Source organism: Monopterus albus, unplaced genomic scaffold (assembly GCF_001952655.1).
Source record: "Monopterus albus unplaced genomic scaffold, M_albus_1.0 scaffold19.1, whole genome shotgun sequence".
In the NCBI taxonomy this organism is placed as follows: Eukaryota; Metazoa; Chordata; class Actinopteri; order Synbranchiformes; family Synbranchidae; genus Monopterus; species Monopterus albus.
In genome coordinates this window covers 1,969,142-1,992,717 of record NW_018127899.1, presented here as the reverse complement: position 1 = coordinate 1,992,717, position 23,576 = coordinate 1,969,142, and the positions used below count along the sequence as shown (strand labels likewise).

General features: G+C 40.2%; 1 protein-coding gene across 1 annotated transcript; it reads right to left on the bottom strand.

The window, feature by feature from the left end:
- Positions 1–407: 407 nt before the first annotated feature.
- Positions 408–22,082, bottom strand: LOC109956463 (capping actin protein of muscle Z-line subunit alpha 2). Its single transcript, XM_020593603.1, has 10 exons — positions 21,974–22,082; positions 9,566–9,629; positions 6,506–6,557; positions 6,105–6,168; positions 4,669–4,875; positions 3,786–3,865; positions 2,774–2,852; positions 2,481–2,552; positions 1,977–2,039; positions 408–1,358 (listed from the first exon to the last, which is right to left on the bottom strand). Exons 1-10 carry the CDS (start codon positions 22,055–22,057, stop codon positions 1,218–1,220), a joined length of 906 nt encoding a protein of 301 aa, XP_020449259.1. The 5' UTR covers positions 22,058–22,082; the 3' UTR covers positions 408–1,217.
- Positions 22,083–23,576: the final 1,494 nt, after the last annotated feature.

The window sequence follows — 23,576 nt, the reverse complement described above, 5'->3', positions numbered from 1 at the left end:
GTAGTATCTTAGTTTATTATTTTTTATTAGTACTGAATAATAGCAGTACTTTCACTACACACATCTGATTTGTATTGTGTCAAATAAATTGCACATAGCATATCATCAGTTGAATTTGACACAAAAATGGTCACTTAAAGACCTCACACAACCCTAACTTAATTTAAATTACAAATGTTTATATTTTCATTTTTGTATCATAATAAAAGGAAATTAGAAAGTATGAGTGAGTCATTAAATAGAAATTTTGTTATTTAATGCAACATAATTGTGACTGAATTACAATTAATCTCATTGAAATAAATCAAACAGACAGGATGTTTCATACAGGTATATATTACAATGTGCCTTGTTATATAATACAGTCAGGTTCTGTTTTAATAAAAAATAAGCACTGGAGGAGAAAGTGATACATTTTGATTTTATTGTAAATTGGACATTTTGCACATTACTTAGCAGTAGATGACCGTGTTAATTAAGCTTAAGTGTTCACAAAACTCCCTGCACTGGGTGAGAGTTCAGATGATGTCAAGTCAAAAAAGGCAACGTAGCCAGGAGCGTTGTGAGCTTGAGCTCTCACACACAGGATGAACGGCAAGGGAAGTACCAAAATGAGGGAACAAGAACACTGAGTGGCTGACAGTGACTGCTTGTGCCAATGATACCAGTCAGTGAACACAAAGAACATTTTTTTCCACTGACCATATGGGACATTAACCGTGAAGTGAAGGGGGTCATTCTTTTCAGCCAAAATTTGAGCTCTTTAGTAAATGCAGACAAAATTCTCCCAAAAAAATGATCAGTTTCACCATCATAGCAAATTCAAACCGTTTTTCAGCAGGTCAAACAAAAGGTGTGGTCTCACGGACAATTAATATTGCACACATGATACTGTCTTTTATGAGTGACTTTGCATAAAGGTGCCCTTTTCCTATGTCTTGTAACATCTCAAGTTATCTCAAATAAAATTAGCCTCAACATCACAGGTTCAATATACAGAGGAGCCAACAGTGTTTGTATAAAAACAAAGTAGCATCATTAAAAGCAGACCTCTGATGTGTAATGTGACATCTGGCTGTGAGACCAAACCTTTCTTTGACCCAGTTTCTCCAATTTTTTTTATTTTTTTATTTTTTTACAAAGACTATACAACTATCCAGTCATGCAACATTGTCTGGGAGGGTGTTGGGGGAGTTGTCTGCTGTTTGCTCTGTTGTTTAAGCATTCTGCATCTCCTTGCCAATCTTGTAGCTCAGGATCTTGTTCCAGTCGATCTTGGTGCGTGTCACAGGAAGCTGGCGGCGTAAGGCTTTGAAGGTAGTGTCCGACATGGTCTGGTAATTCTCATTGATGGCCGTCTGGAAGGAATAACAGAAAGACAAGAAACGGCAGAAAGAGGAAGGGAGATAGGAGTATATTAGTATCATTACAAGGGTTAAAATGTCTGGGTGTTGTGCGACAAGTGTGAAAATGTTTTCACTGCCAGATGAACATGCAGGGTGATGGTGGTTCAAGACTTAAAAGTAATACTTTTTTAAACCCAGATTAAAACAAATTTTTAGAATTTATGTATCATTGTGGTTCCTGCATGCTTGGGTAAGTCAAATATTATTTTTGGTTTCTTTTAAAGAGTGAATGGCTGTGAAAGAGCAGATTTCTCTAGTGATATACAGCATCTAAATTCATGACTACGACTCAGCTTTCAATCTAAAAACTTGACACTGTGGGGAAAATCCTGTGGTGTAGGTTTGCAGAATGAAAGTGAAAGATTTCATCATTTAATTCTGAAAAGTCTAAAACATGTCTCATTTTAGCCAACTGCATATCTCACCCGAAAAAAAAAAAAAAAAATCATGCACGAAATCAGTAGCTGAAAAGTTTCAGATGTGGGAATCTTGACTGTAAATAAGTGATTTAAACAATCCTCTTCTCATATACAGCCACAGAGCACAGAATATCTATTTGAGGTTACACACCTGATAATCATTCTCTGCAGCCTCCATGATCTTAACAAACTCCTTTGCAGTTGAAGCCTCATTCTGAAAGATGACAGGAAGACAAGTAATTTTAAGAGTAGAAAAAAGAAGTGTCATAACCAGAAGGCTGGGTGAACGCGCGCCTAAATCTTCATAGAATGCACAAACTAACATCCACACTCCAATTAATTAGAGAAACGCATCCCCGGGGGAGACATCAGCAGGTCAACAAAACACTGTCAGGAGGGGAAAAACAGAACCTAGGTGGACTGTCTTACAAAGGCACAAGGTCCATGAAAACAATTTGAGATTAGATGTTTAATATATGATCTCAACAATCACGTCTGAGTTTACGTTCAGGTCATAGCACATCATATGTCCTCATCCGTATACGTTCAGGTCATAGCACTATGTCCTCATCCGTATTTGCACGTTCAGGTCATAGCACATCATATGTCCTCATCCGTATTTGCACATGAACACAATCTGTTAGGTTATACTCACAGAAACTGACATGGACTCCTGGACCTCTTTATGGCTCACCAGCTGAACATTTCCATCCTCATAATAATGAACCTGGAAAAATGGAAACGTGGGTTCAGTTCATTTGGTGCCTAAAATTTATTCTGTACCTCCACATTATACAAATTGTAGAAAAGGAGCAAAAGTAAACTGTGGGAGAGCCAAAGACCTGGCAAAGGGTCTCCGAACAAGTAAGCACATACAGTACATGTGCTCAAATACACCACAAAGCCCCTGTGTGCCTCTTCACAGAGTGGAAGATTTGAACTCAATACCTGGATTTTCATGATTCCTGCCACTTGAGTGGTGGAGGGGGAGATGGTAAATTTCCATTCTGACCTCCAGCGTCCATTCCTGTGAAGAGGAAGAGAAAAATCAGACTCTAATCACCCATTACATCTCTTAACAGCTGTAAAATTAACTGCCCTGCATCTGAGAGACTAAAATACTAATATCACACTTCTGACCAACATCACACAATGAGACAAGTTGGCAACAAACTCCTCTAACTCGCCTCTATTACAGAGATGTCCCATCATATAAGACTGAATACAAACTGCAGCCTTGTTGAAAAGCTTCAGGAAACAAACATTGGCCATAGTTTTGCCAGTTGAGAATCTAGATGTTAATTGAGTTTTGTTAAGAGAGATAAGAAGCAAGTGCCATTTAAAGCAGTAAAGTCTTAGTGTTGATTCAAGAAAAGTTTCCTTTTTAAAATGTCATGGTATGAGACCATACCTATTCACATAAAATGGTGGAACCTAAGAACAAAACCAGCTGTTTAGGTTCCTCATCACAAAGAGGAGGCCAACATCAGTGGCAGTCATATACTAAAAGTGAGGGATTACTGCACCCAAAAACCCATTAGCCCAGTCAGCAAGCAGGATTGGTGGAGTTCTTATCCAATTAGATTAACCGATCACAAACAGCTCAGCGGTACAAGGCTCAGCAGCTAACACTCCAGGGTTAAGTGCCAATTAAACTAATCCCTTTGAAGCGTCTTGTACATATCAAACAACATTTGAGTCTTTTTTGCATTTTCATCGCTTCACCATTTTAAGTTTGATTTAGAAACATCACTGGGGATTCTACAAGCATTGTTGCCTTAATAAAAAAAAAAAAACTTACTTTGAAGTAAAAATTAGTCCATCCTATTTTTGCTCTGTAATCAAACAGTGAACTGCTTTGTGTGTTTAATGTGTCTCCTTTCAGGAAAAAATATCAGGTTTATTAAATCCCACAGGTTGCAAAAAAAACAAAAAAAAAACAGCCCCATTTCAAACATACCAGAAGTTTTTTGGTTGAAACTGATGGCACTCAATACACACGATGATGGTTTGATGTCCGTCAATGGTTTTCCCATAAATCTAAAAACAAAAATAAACAGCAGCACTGTCAGAGCTGATTTGCCTCCTCACACTTCCTTGCTAACTTATATAAGTTCTACATTACTGTTCTACATGTACAGGAACTGAAAAATAGTTTGTGGTTAATAGCTGTAAAATTATCTGACCTGCAAATGAGAGACTAACATATAGTAAAGCATGCCAGAGGCAAACCACACACAAATTCACAGTGCAACACCTTCACAACAGACATGTACTGCTCATTTTGCACTAATAAATAAGTTCTACAAAAGCTTTATAAAGCAACCATCTCTAAATACTGGCTGCCATTACTTCCTGCACTTCAGTGGGTGGGTTTAAATTATTGTTCTTTGTTCACCGCGAATGGAGATAATGAAGACTGGTATGTTGGATGTTGGTTAAAGGAAAACAGCTAAAGGTCAAGCAGCCATCATACACCATTTGACACAATCTAGATTCTTAACATGGTTGGCAACACTTGACCACTAGGCTGATGCATGGCAGGAACTTAGTAAACAAGAGTCCTCATGTTTAGTTAGTGCACTATCCTTGGAACCAGTGGAACCAGATCCAAAGGTGCAGTGCACACTACTCTATAGAATTTGGGTTATGACAAACTGTTTAGAGAAGTGATTTTTCATTTTAAAGCAACAGACTCCATTATGTCACTATTAAACAAAGCAGAGATAGAACCGTGGCAGTAAACTGCATCTAAATGTTTTGACCAAGTGAAAGACTGAAAACACTACAGAATTTTAACTTTGGAGGTGAACTGTTCCCTTTAGTGACATGCTTGGACATACGGTGCAGACACCGCTGGGATAGTGCTCCTTCACGTAGGCCCTGACAGCCGAGTCCACAGCACTCCTCCAGCCCTCCAGGGAGCCGTCAACGTCATGGGGCCGAGGGTCACTGGCCTCCTTCCTCAGGTGGTCAAACTTGAAAGAGATCTTGTTCTTAGGGTCCAGGACACGACCATTCCCAAGGTCTCCATGCTCTGTAATTAAGACCTGGAAAGGAGAAAAACGTAAAGAAAATGGAAGAAAGAAGAAGACAGAAGACATGGATGAGCAATAAATTACACATAGATTAAGACATGGGAATGAAAAAAACAAACAGGCAAGTCATAAAGGGAAAAGAAAGAAACCAATAGAGAATGAAAGATAAGAGGAAGAAGTGAACAAATAAATGTTGCAAGAGAAAAGGAAACAAGTGGCAAAACCAGATGAGAAAAGCAGGTGATTATGTTGAAAAGGAGAGGGAAGATGGACAATATGCAAAAGGTGAAAGAAAACCCCAAAATAAAAAAAATAATAAAAAAACAGAACTTTGCTAAGGGAAATAAAATTCAATTGAGGTTTACAACCTCTTTTACAAGCGAGCCCTGACAAGGCAGTTGCCAGCCTGAACTTTCCATCTGCTACCTTCCTCTTCACCTGCTAGGCGTCAGACAGGGGAATTTCAGCCCATGATGTGGGAACACAGGGACATGATGACATCTTTACATAAGACACTGCAATCATTACTGGGGCTTAACACATATGTTCAGCCTTCACAGAAACACACAGGCAGCGAGTGCAGTGGCATTACAGTAAAGACTGAACGAACACTGACAATCCTTTCATCCCATCGTCCTTCTCTGCCTTTAATAACCAGAGATTATTATATTAATATTCATAATAATATTCTGCTTTTAAATAATCTTAGCATTTGCAGTTTCCCATATAAATGTGTTTTTATAACTTTCATACTCAAACATTTAGTGAGCCCAAGTACCCTGTGGGTGGGGGCACTGACATCTTGGAAGAGACCATACATTTATCCTGGTTTTTCCTTTAATTCATCACCTGTCAATGTGGTGCAGCAGCAACATTCACATGTTACATGAACTATGTCTAAATGTGTCTAAATGTCGAAGTATCCTTGGGCACGGAAGTCCAGGTTGCTCTTGGTGGCCAGGCCAGCACCTTGGACGGCTGCTCCGCCACCATCGGTGTGTGTGTATGTGTGTGAATGTGTGAATGTGTAAAGCGCTTTGTCCAGGTGGAAATGCGCTATATTAAGTACAGTTCATTTACCACAGGAGTGATCAAAGGGGTGAAGAGCGTGCGGAAGCAGCAGAAAAGATGATCGAATGCACAGAGTCAGCAACTTCAGGTACATGATGTCATGCAATCCTACATTTTGAGCCCCAGTGCGGCTGTTATCCCATCAGGTCAATGATCAAGTAGCAACTCACCTGCTCTTCGTAGCCCTCGACTTTCACTGGAGTAAACTGGTCCAAGTTATACTGTGCAAATGCACTGCAAAGAAAGACAAAACATTTTAATCACAGGTCAAAATCAGCATTTTGTATACAATTTCTAGGCTGATTCTGACAGTGTTTGGACAATGTGGATGGAGATTAAAGTCAAGATTAATTTTTCCTTTTAGTTTCATTATGAGAAAGATACAATTTAAAGCATTACAGCTGCCACAGGCATCACTGACAGCTGTGTTGAGAAACAATATTTCCCTTTTATAAAAACACACAATATGCAGAATGACAGCAGGTCTGTTTGTATGTTTCCCTTCATACTTTCAAATCTCTCTGCAAAAATATTTTCCAAGGCTTTGCATTATGCAAGAGGAGAGACTTACTGGGCTGCACCTTCCCTGAGAAGATTGTCATTGTTGAGCAGCAGTCGCACATCTGAGGAGAGAAAGGATGAGTTTTTGAGAGAGAAGAAATGAAGAAGAGAGGCGCAGCAGATTAACACCATGACGCACACAAACACAAACACAGAAGCTGCCTGCAGTCAGTCTCTGCAGCATTGATGTCAGGAGCAGTGAAGCAGATGTTGTATATTAGCTCAGTGGAAAAGGCTGTAAAACCACACTAAGATGAAAGGGGACAAAGTGACAAGAGGGGACTGCATTTTAGTGTCTGTGCATGTGTGTGTGTGGCTGTCAGGGTGTGATAAGAGGCATACACACAGCCCCCGGGCGCTCCACTGAGGTGACGACATTTATCAAGGCAGGATGAAGATTTAATGATGCCAAAACACATGCACACACTCCATCTCTCAAGGGGCACTACTCTGACAGTGTGGTGCCAACACTTGTGCTGCACAGTGAGCTACAATGAGGCCAGAAGAGTACAGCAGTACCACACTATATATGCAACACAAACCATTTCGGCTCGTGTTTAATAAACTATTTTAGAGAAAAACTGCTTGCTCAGTTTCACGATAATACACCTGAGATATAAAGAAAGAAATCTTGTATATTCCAGCTTCTTCATTAAAGCCACTTTCAACATTTGCAGCTTTAGCACCACTCGCTGGCAGCATCAAAACTGCAGGTCAGTGTAAAAGTCCACTGTGCTTCCACAAACTTCTCAACATATAATTCTTCCTTATCAATTAAATTTCAGCTCATAAAATAGATTTGAACAGGTGAAACTTCAGTTTCCACAAGGTAGGTCTGTGTGTGTGTCCATACACCTACAGTGACTAAAATAAACTTATGCTTGAACTGCGAACTTGAAAAAGCAAATAACTTGACAAAGCTACCAAACAGTCTAATACATTATAATTTTGCACATTTATATACAGAGGACTTAATTAGTAAATCATTACGCATTTAAAGTGTGCCACCAAACAGTGAAGTCCAAGTATGACTGTTAATTAACAGATTTATGTAGGAGGTTCTTTTAAATATACTCAAAGGCACTTTACAAAACAGGTTAAAATTAAGATCAAGAATCTGTGCAAAACAATGTCAAACCCATTCATGAACAACATCTTCCAGTGGTTTGAAATTTGATGTCAAAACATCAAATATCTACAGCAGGTTATGTTCAAGTACATGCAAATACTGAATTGTAGGAAAAAGAACAGTCACATAAGGACCATTCATTAGAATTTGTTCCAGACCAAGGTTCCAATTTTGTAACCGGCTGAATGAACACTTTTTATGTGCCGTGATGAATCACTGCCTCGTGTCAGGTTGCAAGTTATTGCCAAATCATACATTATATTCATACAGAGATGAGCAAGCAACAACACATCACAGGAATTTTTAATATGTTTATTCCTTGTGTAGTCCTATCAGTGTGTATACTCCCCTAGTCCTAAGGGTTAAAATTGACCCAGCCCACCTTCTCTAAAGCCCTAAAACAAAGCAGCTTAATCTAATTTTAAAATCCAAATCTGTCCTTCACTACACACCTTGTGAACATCTGGGTTTTCCTTCTTCACAGTGCTGCAAGACTGTATGTCATCCATCAGTGGACACCACTTGTTCTTATTACACACCTGTGCTGTTTTCTTTACTGAAGGAGATTTAGTAATATTGTTATTATTGCTAAAGGTGTAGGCATTATTTAGCTGTCTCAAACGTTTTAGTACAGGGTTAGGGTTTTTATTTTCTTATATACTGTGCAATGAGCAATTAATCTACAAAATACTAGTCTTCACTCATTTTTAACCATGGCCTTTAAACAACAACAATAAATAAGAGTAAAATAACAAATAAAAAACAAAAACCATTAAGTACATAAATCAATCAACTTATTACCAATATCCAAGTGTGTGCATGGACTTCTAGTTCAGGGAGGGGCAAAGAGCAGTTAGGAGTGGGTTACTGTGTCAGTTTGTTTTGATTCTCACTGGAGCCTCCAGGCTGAAAAGAAATTCGGCAGAGTGGCTGAACTAGAAGAGATGTATTTCTCACAGGTGCACAGGTGTATATTACAGCCCTGCTTTGGGGGGCAGGTCTGCCCCTGCTGCAGCCTCTCGGGTTTCAAAAGCGCTGCAGAGGTGCTCCCTTCTTTAAATGTGTGGCGTTACAAGCACATTTCCCATCTGTTCCAGGAACGCCCTCCTCTTGTTCTACATCAAGATCTGGTCTATCTTGCTCCATATCACAAAGACATCGTATGAGGACACAGTAATGATGTTATGGAAGATAAGCAGGGGCCAGCAGGCAGCCGGCCACCTACAGCTGTCTAGTTCCAGTCACCTGGTCCATGGCTGGCATCCTGTCCTCGCAACCACTGATGTCATTTGTTTTGTGCAGTGTGTTCATGAGGACCATGTTTTTTGTTTCTCTTAGGGAGGTACAAAACTAAAGTGGTGTTGAGGGTGAAGGCAAACCTTGGTGAGAAGGCCTGGGTCACCCTTGTTGAGGAGTGCAGGGTGGAGCTCAGGCTTGTTCTTCATAACTGTGCCAACCTCTTCAGGAGCTGCTGGTTGAGTTTGTAAGTGGTGAGGAAAACTATCACACATGACATTGTGCCCCATCAGTTCATCTGTTACATCAAGCATAATGGGACTCCACTGGTCGACTTCCCTGCGTAGACCTGGATCTTGCAAGCGTAGCTGGAGCGTGCACCACGGCCACCCCCATGTCTTGATGCCATACCAGGCCTAATCTCGGTTTCTCATTGTGAGTGTGTCTTTGTTGTGGTTGTGGTGTGCATATGATTTTATAACTGGCAGGTCACACATGTACCCTGGTGGTGTACAACTTTCATAGAAATGCAAAGAAAAGTGATGTTTCACTTTTTCTAATGTTCAGTCTAGGAAAAGATGTAACATTTCAAGTTGAAGAAAGAACATTCAGGGAGTTTTCTCTGCTGTGAAACAGTGGCGGATCATTTTAAACCATTTTAAAAGTTAACACACATTTTAAAGAGAAAAAGAAACGAGCACTCACCATTGAAAACCTCGTTGAACTCCCCTGGTGGGGCGTGGATGATGAAGTTAGCTGCTATGCGTATCTGAAAACAAAAACAAGATGTTCAGGCCCAAGTCACTCGTCGTCAGACACAACCAGTGTAAAACCCTAACGTGATGAATCTACCTCAAACAAACACTGCCCCAAATTGTGACTCCAGCTCAACATTTAATTTTCTGTGTGATGGAGGTTTAGGATTTTAAAACTGACAGTGGGATATTGAAAAATATCCTAAATACACATACATTATTAACCAAAGTAAAATCAACAAGCATATAGCAATGCTCCCTTCATTCTTTGCACCAGCAACACCTGCCTAACGTAGTCTAAACTGGCTTAAGCAGTATGATTGACAGCATCTCAAACTTTCCTCCTGCTACTTTATACTTGTACTCCACAACACATTAAAGGGATATACTGCATTACACAAGTCATTAATGCCTGTGAAACAATCTGCCATTACATTTTATACATTTGAGAATCAGGTGACATTTTTCTGTAAGTAAAATATACTTTGTCAGGCATTTCAAGAATCTCACGCTCAATTATAAAAGCTCGAGTTCATTTCTGTCAGAAAATGATTAAGTAATCAGACTGGCAGAGGCTTATTTTAAGAAGGAAGCAAAATCTGATTATCATAATCTTCTATCTCCCCTGCTTTTCCCCTACTTTGGTATTGATACCTCTATGTAAGTAATATTTCCCACACCACTGCTGACTGCTTTTTGAATGTGCTCAAGTTATAGCCTAACCGACTGCAAGCACACCAATTTAATGCCTAAAAGTCATAATGTCAACACTGGACATATGTGGCCAACAGACGGTGTAATGACGGTTTTCCCTTCCTCACTTCTCTTCTGCTGCTGCACCACAACACTTCCTGTTTCCAGGTCACATGTGAAACTGACACTGAGACAACAGCCCCTCCCTCCCCGCATGGTTTACATCCATATAAGGACATAAAAATGTGCAGAGGAATCAAATACACACTCTCTCATGCTACCTCTACTTGTCTCTACCTCTATCGCTGGATGGGTATGGTGGCTCGGCCAGGACCCCCCAATCTCACAAGTCTGCGTATCAGGGAATGCATATATGCATGTGTGTCAGTGTGTGTTTGTGTCTGTCCTCTGGGCCCTTATTAGCAGTGTCTGTATACAAGTGCTCTGGCAAACGTGCACAGATGCAGATTGATTCTTGCTAATGAGCCACACTGAGAGAAAGGAAGGCACTTGGGGAGGGAGTGTGTGTGTGTGTGATGATGAGTTTGCCTGCATTAGTCTAATCCTCTGTGATGAGCTCATCATGACCCACTTATGCTGAACTATCTAAAATTCATAACCCAACAGGCGTGCGGATTTGTGTGAGTGCAGGAGAGAAACTTTGTTAAACAGCTGGTGGAAAATTGTGTTTGTTTGCATTTGTGACTTGGAGCCCCTGTGGGAAGAGTCATTTGTATTGGGTCTCCCTCATTACACTGTACACCAGAGTAAACAGACCTTCCACATGCAGAGAGCATCCCCTAGACACTGCAGGGGCCTGCTCCAAGAAGCAGGTTTATGTTTTAGTGAACCAAAGTTATCCACACCCATTACCTGAACACTACAGAGTGAAACTCAAAAACATCCTCAGATCTTTGACATGGTTCTGTCCAGATGTTTCATGGAACAGGCTCTGATGACTGCCACAAAACCGCTGTCAGCCTATAGCTTACATGAACTTAAGGGAAAGGATCTGACATTTGTTTAATACACCTTGGCATCGGTCAACCTATGTACCGGGGCTGTGCCACATCGTATTGCCCACGATATGCCCTTATAATAGAGTGCCATAGTAGTGAGTCCTAAAACCTGGAACCAGGTTAGCATTTTAGCACTTCTGGTTCCCTCGCCCTGAAGTCAATGTTTATTTAGACACCTAAAATAAGGTCTGAGGTTAACACAAAGTCAATGCATTTTCACATTTTGTTCTATGAAATGAAACGGCTGTCCCTGGTAGGCTAGTGGTTAAGGCGCAGCGCTCTCACCGCTGCGCCCCGGGTTTGAATCCAGGTTGTGTGAGGAAGGGCATCCGGTGTAAAACATGTGCCAAATGTCAATATGCGAGTCGTCAGTGTGACGATCCGCTGTGGTGACCCCTAAAATGGGAAAAGCCGAAAGTGACTTTCTTTGTTCTATGAAATGAAATACATCAGTATTAATAATACCCTACTCCAGAGTTTTGATGCTTTTTACACATCTTAAAAAAGGTGGTTGCTAACAAGTGGTTAAGTGAGACTACAGAGACTCTCTGGGGTATTAAGCGTCACAACACGGAGACTCATCTACTCACTAGTCCACCTTTACAGACAACTAACTGACACAGCCACGTTCACTAGCTAGATCAGGTCATGCTAAAGGGAAAGGATTGTGTAGAAGAGGTAAGTGCAATAAATCAGATTACAAGCCGTGGTGGTGACGCTGAAGGCATGGGACCGTGGTATGAATGCTAAATGGACTGCACTTATATAGCGCATTTCTACCATACCTGGACTAAGCGCTTTATGGATTCACCCATCCACCCATTCTCACACTCCGATGGCAGCAGAGCTACTGTGCAAGGTGCCACCCTGGGCACCAGGAGCAATCTGGGGTTCAGCGTCTTGCCCAAGAACACCTTGACATGTGGACTGGGGAGAAAAGGAATCAAACAGCCAACCCTGCAATCAGGGGTCAACCTGCTCTATCCCTGAGCCACAGCTGCCCCATGTAGTTTGTTTATAGCCCAACAATAGCTTTTTTTTATTCTGGCAATTGTATTTATGTTCAAAAGTCATAAAACTGGGTTGATTTTTGAAGATTATCTTACTGTACAAAATGGGTAAGTGTCAAACTGTTGTTTGTCACAGATCTTGTTTTCTACAATAATCCGAAAGCCTTTGGAAAAAAACCCACTGGCTTTTGGACAAGGAAACCAGGGTGATGCTAACTTCTGGACTGGCCTATAAAAAACATCATCCCCACAGCACTCTATCCCTCTCCATGATGAGAATGATTTCTCGTTCGTGTGCTGTAACTTGGTGTCTCACATGTGCCTACAGACAGAACAAGCAGGGCGGAGGGCGACACTTGCCTGATGTAAGAGTCTGCGGAAGAATTAATTCAGAAAAAAAGAGTGGCCTCTGTCTTTTGAAAATGGCCGGGCTACAAGAGATCAGATGTGAATTAAACATTCATGATTTGCAAGTGAAGTCCATACAAAGGGCAGAAACAATTCCATCACCTCAAACAAAAACAGCAGAAGGTTACTGTCAGCGCATTCACCAGTGATAAAAGTAAAGCTGGAACAAACTGATGGAGGAGGGGGCGTTTGGTGGGCTGAGCCATAAACATGATGCCAATCCAAACAAGGAGGGATTTGTGATAGAACATTCATGTTCTATCTTTCACCAGCCAGTGTAGTTCAGTATTTGAAGATGGTCAATCTTAAGTTTTACTTTTTGGCCAGCTGTTTGTTTGCACAGCTGTAAGAGTGTATGCCGATGTGACTTATCAGCAAACAGTACTATTGTCATATCATTTACATTGATACTGTAAAACTACAGTTACATATGAAATTTTCACTTTAATGGCAATTCATATATTAGGTGATTAAATGATTATTCAGAGAAATAATGAATAATAAACATTTACATTAGTTGCAGTCATAAGGAATAAATGCCCAAATGCTAGTCAAATCTCTTTCAAATTATCTATGCATAATTGTTGCCATCTAATATGAGCTGCTGGCTCATGACTTTGTTCACAGCTTTCTGCTAATAAAAGTACACTGTAGTATTGCAGTTGTAGTCAGTTTATAACTGTGCGAAATGCTAGACTAGTTTGATCTTACTGCTTTAGTGCCCATGTATAAAGGTGTGTAAGCAGCATGATCAACTGAGTGCACTCAACCGCTTCAAATATGTGACACCAATCTGAACTCTCTCTATGGCTCGATCTGGTTTCAATAAAGTCTATTAATAGAGTTGAGGTTCAGCGAGACCACTGTAATTACTGCTGGGCTTTGGATGCACAGGCTCATACTTACATTACACTATGTTTCTTTCTGTCTTGTCTTGCTGGTCCAGTGTAATATAATGCCTCAATGATAGCCATAAATCCATTGTTTGAACCTTTTATCCTATTCAGGGTTGAGAGGGGCTGTGGGCCTTACCCAGCATGCCTCTTGCAAGAAGCAGAGTACACTCTGAACAGGTCAGTCTATTTTAACATATACACAACAAGACAAATACAGTCACACCTACAGGACATGTAGGTCTGATTAACCTGCCTTATGACAGGCAGGTCATGAAAAAAATAAAATCTATGCAGGCCACTGTAATGATATTTTAGATGTTTTTTTACGCCCTGACAGAAAACAAATTCTAGGTAAAACACGGAAGGCCAAAGAACAGATTGTGTGTTTGGCATAATAAAGATTTCACTACATGGAAACCTCATTGTAAAGACAGTATTGTCAGTAGTATTAGAACTAGTATAACACACTGCCTTGAATAATGTTTGACAACAGGTATTTTAACCCTACCATGTTTGCATAACAGCGCCTACAGTTAGGGGGGATACCAGTAAAGACTGCAAAGGAACTGACGGGGATGGGTTCATGATCCCATCTGACAGCAAAACAATGCTAACTGCTTCAGGGTGAATGGTGAAGAGACAGGATGAAGCCAAAGGAGCGTTATACTGGTTCAATGAACTACTGACAGCAGGAGGAGAACACAGATACTCCATTAGTGGATTATGATTAAGCACTATTAAAAGCTAGTTAAAGACAGGAGACAGGGTAATACTTCGTCTGCACTTAAATACCTTAAACAAGTTCTACAAATGCAATGAGACAAGACCCTACATCCTGCTTTCACAACAAAGGGATGAAACATTAAATGAAAAAAAAATGACTATCCTGCCCTTTATTCGTGGTCATGTACATGTTAAGCATTCTCCTTTTATGCTGGGGGATGCTTGATATAAATACAGTTTGGGAATTATGATTGTACTTGGTTGATTGTACTGTCATAGATCAAGGAACTGAATCTTACTCAACTGCTGCTGTGACTGAAAGTGCAGCTGAGTATCAGGATGGAACAGCAAGTGGCAAGACCACAAATTTACTGCACAGACAGGAGGACGTATTCTGCTTCATGCAGCTTTCTGCCACAAAGGAACTAGAGCCTTCACAGAGACAATTTATATGCACATTAATGCATAATGTCATTTGGGCTGTTTCTGAGAAACTTCACTTAAAAATTTAAAGATCAAACTCACCTTGAATCTATAATAAATGAACAAGCAAGGGTGCTTACAATGAACAGAAGCACAACTGACAGTTTGGATTCAGTCTGAGTTTCAAAAGAACGACTTGTCGTCTTGAAAATGATCAAGAAACAATCTCTGCTTCCACTGTCTCAAAGCTCATGATTTGTTTTGTTCTGTTCTTTCTATGTTTTATGTCTGTCAATTTCATATAATTTGGTTTTGGAGTGTTGCTTTGACAAAATAACAAGTCAATGAAGATGTACCTTGGAAACTATGGGCCTTTGGAAACTGATGGGTGTTTTTCAACTTTGCCAGATATATTACGTAACAATTAGCTGAAAAAAAAAACAACAGACAGATTAATTAAAAAGGTTAGATTACAATAGTCATCCATCTCTGTTTTGTGTTTTAGTACTGCCACACTTAAAACACAGATGTCACAAGAGCTCCTGTCTATGGTTTAAATACACATTAAAACATTTTTGGTGCATTAGTGTAAAGTTGAAAAAAAAAAAAAAAAAAAAAAAAAAAAAAAACTTTCACACTGTCCTGCGTAGGTGGACGAAACACAAGGACTGACTGCAGTTTGATAATTTCACAGGAACAGAGAGGAAGCAAGTGAGGCTGACAACTGCTGCAGCGCATCTATGTCTCAATCGCAGTCACTATCATTAACCATCTTAAAATCCTATAAGAGTTGTTGGTTTTTTTGTTTTTGTTTGTTTATCTCTCCCAGTCACTACCCTTATCTTTCTATGAATTCACAGGGTATGGAGTGTGAGGACCAAGCATGAACTAACAAAGAAGTGGGAATAATAATACTGAAGCAGACAGACAAAAACACACAGACTGTGGGATGTGCTCACCCCCTGTAGTGTGAGTGATGTGGGATCCTCATGTCTTTGCGCTCTCTTGGCCTAGACACCAGCTGGTCTCTTTATTCATCCTCATACTACTCAACGGCCCCTCCTTTCCTCAAAACAGACCCTCCCACCGTACTATCCCAGCACCGACCTTAACCTACAGCCTCTTTGGGAGCATCCTTTCTTAATTCCAAACGACACCAACTGACACTGAAACCAGACTTATCCCAATCCTGGCAATAAAATATCCTTATCAAGACAATCCAATGCCACAAAAATAATGATAACAGCAGGCATGAATTGTGGCAATATTTTGAATTTGATCTCATGTCCTGGAACGCCTCCACTTCAATATCCTAGACAGAAAGGGAAAGGGAGGCCATGGCACCTTGAAATGCTACATCAGAGACATGGCCAATGCGCACAATAATTTATGAATAATAAGTGCAGAGCAGATAAGCAGAGAGAGGAGGAGGAGGTCAGGCAGCCATCAGCTAACTAAATGTTCCTCCATTCAACAAAATGAGGAGGCGGCAGCTGGTTGACTCAAGATTAAATTGAAGAAATAAGGCAGCATCCATGATGTTGGAGATAAACACCCCCAGGCAGAAGCCTGTCACTTTATTGAGGAGGTTTTAAAACAGTTAAAACCATGACTTTATTAATGCTCATTAAACAAAGTAATGACTTTCTGGGGCACTGTGCTTCATGTTCACTCAGGACATCTTATACCAGTGACATCTAAGGGCAGTGATACACCAAGCCTGTCATCAAACAACACGCAGAGACGAAGGCCGACTATTGCGTCACCTCATGTTGCCTTTATCCGAGCCATAAAGTGGCACTTGGACACGAATTTGGCTCAGATGTGGTGCTCTTCTTTCTGGGTGTGTTAGCACCTAAAGTGTTTGGTAACAGTGGGAACCTAGCATGGTCATGATTTTACCTTTGTATTAAATTAATATGATTTTCATTTTAGAGTACCTGGAGCTTATTACATTAGTGATTTGTTAGTAGTAGTAGTAGTAGTAGTAGTAACTAGAGCATTCTACTGGATCGACAAATGTACTCATTAGGCAGGTAACACTCGCTATGGACAGGAGGCTGCATTTTGGACAGTTTGGCACAACTACGCATCCATTGTTTAAGTCATCACTGGAAAACAAGATATGATGGGAGGGGCAAAGAGCAGTTAGGAATGGGCTACTGTGTCAGTTTGTTTTGATTCTCACTGGAGCCTCCAGGCTGAAAAGAAATTAGAGTAGCTGAACTAGCTTTAACTCATGGAGACCTCAAACCTGCTTAAATGTTGCTTCATAATCCATCACAGTACAAACTTAATCAACTTTATTTTCCATCCAAACATCCTGCTCAGACAATCTGTTTAAAATCACGAGATGACGTGTCATCATCATTATAGATGTCAATCTGTAGAGATCTGTGTGTGCATGGACAGTGGGCAAAAGCAGAGGATGGGAGCAGGGGGCAGTGACAAAAAGCTGCAGTCAGGATGGACAGTTTAGGAACTTTCTGCCAGCTACTGTGTGGGAGCCAGATGGGGTTAGCCCTACCAAACGTTTTTAGGTTTAATTGCACAATTAAGGTTTTAATTTATTTTGATCAGTACACTCTGAATGGAGGCCACGTTTGTACCCTGAAGAAGCATCTAAGACAACATCACACACCTTAAAGACCCCTACCATTTCAACTCCCTAACGTGAGCCTTTTGACTCTACCTGCTGTCAACAATGAATAAATATATATTATGATTACAATTATTGGCAATATCTTTACATTCTGTGATTTTTATTTAAACATATTTGTTATCTGGCCAATCTGGGGCAGCACAAGCTGTAAACAGTATGCTGAATATCAAACCCCCACCACCAATAAATGTCAAAAAAACCTGGTAGATGGATGCCGATCAAAAGTGGCAAAGAAAAAAAACAGACCTCTTAAAACTGCTCACTTCACAATTCTGGCAAACACTTTATACAGAACTTGATGAATCATCTAACCACTCAGCACAAAGCTGGATCAAACTTATAACCTTTCCAGTTACTGGACAGACGCTCACTGTGTCGCATAAATACAGAACCTGAAAAATGCTACCTTGTCTACATTCTGTGTGCTCATTTGTCACCCTCAGCTTATACTCCAGTGACTTATCCTTACATTGTGCCAGTATCAGTAGTGTCATTTACCCCAGGCAGCAATAAATGGAATATCACCAGCTTGCGTTAGAACCACTGTGTAAAGCCACTGGTCTTTGCAAATCAACATTATTTTAGAGAAAACTCCAGGAGGGCCCATTATTGATCTAGAGTTTCTTGAGCTTCTAAAGGAACATCTCTGCCACAAGATAAAACAAGGATGCCCCAGCTTGCTTGTTCTAACCCTTAAAAGGGGCACCAGTTTGGACCTGTCAAGGTGCAGTACTCTACCCGATTGTAAAGACAAAGAAGCATGTATAACTCTTTCCTCATCTCCAGAGCTCTGACACTACTGCAGGCACGTACAGACAGTGCTCCTTTGTCTTTGCACTCTTCACTTAATGAGATCCACTTAGTTTCACCATTCAGCTATGTTATCCCTACAGTCTAGGACAATTGTCTGCAAGTCAAGCTTAGGTTCTCACAGAGGGCTGTCAGAAGTTTCCAGTAGCTCTACAGTTATGAGAGATGTTTTAATTAATTCAGTGTTTTGTTGAAAATGATTAGACTTTATTGGAGGTTTCTTTATGCCAGTTTTATCCAGGTACACAAATAAAGAGGTTAGGGCCACATACCACACCCACACACATGTCTCAGTCAATGTTGGTTACACTTTCACAAAACCTAACAAGAGTGATAAGTCACATGTCTCATTATGGAATATGGCATAAGGGGCAACTGTAACATTTGTTCAGCTCGGCGTGTTGCTTAAGAATCTCGTATGTGCTCCTGAAAGCAGAAAGCAGATGTACCATTTACCAGCTCTGTGCTAGTATAGTATTAACTGTATAGTAGCTGTATAGTATTAACGGTCTCAACATACTTGTGAAAGCAGAGTGCATGCTATCAACCGTCTTCTCAATCCACTAAGCTACTTCTTCCCACCAAACAGGAGGAACAACCATCATGTGAAAACACTGATAGCACTATGGTGAAATTACAACTGGTCATGTCAGTCTCAACATAAATGGATATCATTAACAGCAACTCAGCATCACCACATCAATAAACCCTGTGGAGAATTAAGACCATAAATACATCATCCTACTTCCCCTCTTGCATAGAAGCCTTTTCATGAGTGTGTATTTTCACCTATCCACTTTTGCAAACAGAAAGCTCTGCTTCTCTCTGAAACAGGAATTCCTCCAGTGGTAGTCTTTTTTTTTTTTTTTTTTTTAAACAATAATGCAACATCTAAAAGGCTACCAGATCATTACTTCGGGTATTTTCTTAAGGTAACAAACACCTTGACAAATAAACTGTTTCTGGTACCTGCCTAGACACAGAAGTACAGACAAAGGCACTGAAAACAAACACACTCAGTAACAATGACAGTTTCCTGTAATACTCGTGGTTTCGTTGCTGTAATCGGGAAGCTGGCTGAATGACTGAAAAAGAGAGAGAAGAGGCTCTTCTTGCCGTTTAATCATTTACACAGTAATTCCCCATCAGGGATCTTTGCAATCTTTTTTTTTTTGTAGTGATGCTGACAGCCACAACCGAACTGCAACGGGAAAAAATGAGTTTTAAGCCTGACAGTGGTTAACAGTTTCCAAATGTTACTGGTTAATTTGAATAACCCTTTCACTGACCAGTAATGAATTGCAAAATAAAGCGAAAACTCTAAATGAAGTTTGATGACCTGCCAGAGGCTGGTGATGTGGACAGAATGATCAGCAGAACCAGAATCTCCCAGCTGGTGGTAGTTTCCCGCACTGACTGACAGGTCTGCAAACTTGCTTTTGTGAGCATCCAAACTTGCTATGATCTGACATTACTGTGATGATTGTTTTAATCTATTTCTGTAGTAGTTGTTGGGAGACGCTGTTTTGGTGGGTAGCCTTAAAGAAGTTAACACAGACTGTCTCTTTGATAACAAGACTGTGTTGAACACAATAAAACGTCTCTGTCAAATATGTCCTAAATGTGTCCCTGGGGATTGAGGATGTTTTTCTCTGAGCTATACAAGACATGCTGAGGGGCTGGAGCAGATGGCTGGCTGCTCTGAAGAAATGCAGCTGCGGGGTGTGCATGGAAATGCTGTGATTTTAACAGAACATGCTTTGGTCACACCTAATCAAATTTTGACAAGGAAATAAACCACGGACACCAGCTATAGACTGTGTAACACTGGCTGTGACTGGTTCTCTACCAGTCCACCTTTCTTTCTTCTTTCAGCTCAACAAAAGCAAACCATCTGGTCAAGCAGTGAAAGTGACATGAGAACTGTGGAAACCAATATGGTTAAAAGATGAAACAAGCTCCCATCATCCTTTTACATTGCAAAATCAGAAGCTGACCACAGTCACCCACACCTTCAAAACTTGTAATGAAACACTTAGCTAGGAGCTGAGGCTGGAGTGTGATGAGCATGACGCAGTCGCACTTGTGGGTCAATGAGCTGCCAAAACTTCTGACTGAGGCAGATGTGTGAAACTGAGTCAAATAAGGCATTGTTCTAATTGTGAATGATGCATTACATAACCTACAGAATGGCAACTACACAGTTCACAACCATTTAATGGTTTGCTGTGACATTAATAAGCATGGGGGAATTTTGATTGCAAGTTCAGGATATACACAACACACTATCAGGTACACAGGAATAAGTACACCTCCTGCATGCGAACCTGTTCAGAATGAGTGAAAAGTATGGCTTGTTTTTATTGTGTATTCATTTACTGCCTATTTTTTATATTTAATCATTGGATCATTTATTTGATAAAATAAAAACACAATGTTAAACACTAATCACAAATCGTCAGAGCTCAAAGAGAAATCTAAAGTTTGTTAATAAATTCTGACCAACAAAACCAAGTATTGAATTTACAATAACTTGAAGCAAAGAAAAGCAAATATCTTCACATTTGTACATCTGTAACCAATACAATTTTATCATTGATACGTCTCTCTCAAAAGCTTACATACAAATATCATTGATACGTCTCTCTCAAAAGCTATTTCCAATGGATCAAAGGGCATACAAAGCTTAACAAACAATGGGCAATAAATCTAATGTTGCCAAATTAAGCCAACCCATTTAGCAGAGCACTAAATTAAAGTGCAAATAAGATTAGCACAGGCAACTCAGACGCATGCGGATGTAACCTTGGGGTATTAAATGTGTATGTGTGTGTGCTCTTTTAAGGAAATGAGAAAATCAAGAGTGCTAGTAATGCCTGACACGAACTGGGGACTAAACCCCGCTCACAGTATCAACTTGAAGACCACATTTGCACAACTTACATCGTTTTTTTTAAATAATAAATATTAGTGTGGCACCTTTAGTGCCGCAGACATATAATTTTAAATGTTAAAATCACATATAAAGTATCTAAACCAAAATTGCTTAGGGCAATGTTACAAGTCCATCTTGTCGTAGATCAACTGGAACTGCAGTTCCAACATATTTGTACTGATAGTGAAACGCTACTTATATGAGGTTAGTTAGCAAGTTAGCTTGTGCATTGACTTTGGTTGCGGGAATACGGCGAAACAAAATTTCGTCTGTATAAAACCTTTTGACAACCCACTACTCTCAATATGTTTGTGTATAATGAAGGAAGAGAGTTGTGAAACAGTGAAAAGGGCGTGTTAGCAAGTCTAGCTATCTGTTAGCAGGCTGCGGCTATGGTAAAGCAACTAGCTAGCGATCTTTGGTGTATGAAAACTTCCATAACACAAACAACCAGGACACCGCGGCAAAACGACAAGTCTACTGAACGAAAAGGGCGCGGGGGGCAAGCTTGGGTAAATTCATAATATGTGCACTGTTCCTATTTTGAGTCAGGACCGTACAAGGAGCCTGCGTTTGAGATTCGCAAAGGAGCGGAAGTTGAGCTAAAAATAATAAGGGCAGAAGCAGCAGCGTTTGTGCTGAGGCCTGGTTTTTCTCCAAATCTGATAACACGGATCCACGCTGGGGTATACGGAAACACAGAATCGGGTGCAACCCAAAATTCGAGGGCTAAAGTTGCCCGGGAACCTTTAAAACTTGCTATTAAATTGGCATATTACCTTTTCCTCATCGGATAGCTGCTCCTCATGATCCGCCATCTTTTCTTCCGGCACCACCAGCTTGTCAGAGTCCCGTGACGTCATCACACGGGTGGCTTCCCAGTTTTGATTGATTCTCAGTGGCTGTTTCTTCAATGAATGTAGCCAAGACTGGATTTCCCAGGGACCCCAAAGGCCCCAGGTTTACTCCATGTTATTTCTGTCCACATCGGTTGATAAATCACTAATTCATTACAAATATGCACCACTGAAATATCAACTAATATATCTCCCTCCATGTTTTTGCCCTGTTCTTGTAGACTGTCAAATTTTAAAGACATTGATTTATTGTGCTCATTTGTTGTAAGGTTGTGATTTGTCAAAATGGTTGCATCAGTTCTGTGTCAAGAGTCCAGAAATGTTATATTTGATCCAGTCTCCTTCAATGAGCACACTGAAGACATCACAGAAACTGCTTTTTTCATCTTCATCATCACAAGAATGTGGCCTTTTTTATCTACAGCAGATGCAGAGACCAATTAAAGGGTTGTTTGGGGGAGTTTTTTTTTATCCAAGTCAAGAGTCTGTGACATTTTATAAATTACTTGTATCTTGTTCCTGTCCATCCTTTTGTTGTGTTAAGGACCTAACCTGCTTTGGCAAATGCAGAACTGAGTACGTTTCCAGAGAATGTGCTGCCTGTTCTTCTATACATGCTTTGACCTCGCAGTTGTTCTTCCCTATTACTAAGATTACCTGGACAACTAGTGAAACTGAACTTTTTCCTTTTTTGGTACAGGGTAATTCTCACTATGTGAATTCTCTCCTTGGGGATCAATGTTGCAAAGATTTCCAATTCATTACAATTCACCATTTGTATCCTCTAGCGATCTACACTGTACAGCAGATTATGTTAATGTGTGTCAAGTCAGAATGCATCTTATACTTTTTATCACCTGTCAGTACACATTAAGAAGTTTTAGTTTCATATTAGATTTATGATTATCAGTATTGAGCTTCTTTTGTCAAACACAGTCTGACTGAGCATGCATATACAGTAGCCCCTTACATTTACACCTGATAGCTGCAGGATCAAACATCATGCCAATTAAATTTATCAGGGCACATCAGCATTAGATGATTAGCATTAGTTGAAAGAAAGCATTCCTCTTCCACACATGAAGACAATTGAATGTTTAAGGTGTGTCTTTTTTTGTAGTCACAAAAAACTACATAGATGCCACATTGTACAGACCATGGTCTTCACCACTAGATGGTGAGCTAAGACTATTTTCTAAAGCTAGTAAGGTTTCCTTGAGGAATATCATCAGTTTCAGTGTCTGACTCATTCACTTTCACAATTTCAACCAAAAAAAAAGATAATATGTAACTTAATACCTAATACAACCCCCCCCCCACAGCCACATGGAGCCAGAGCAACAGTCAGAAAACCAGATCTATTATCACAGATGGTGGAGGGTGGAGTGACTGTTAGCTGCAGGAGGTTCTCTTTAGGTAGAAGGAAGTCTGGCTCATTAGATTATTTTAATCAATATGTTGCTTGTTGCATCTTCCAGTTTCACATGTACAGAAACAAACAAAAATATTATTAGTTTGTCCTTGT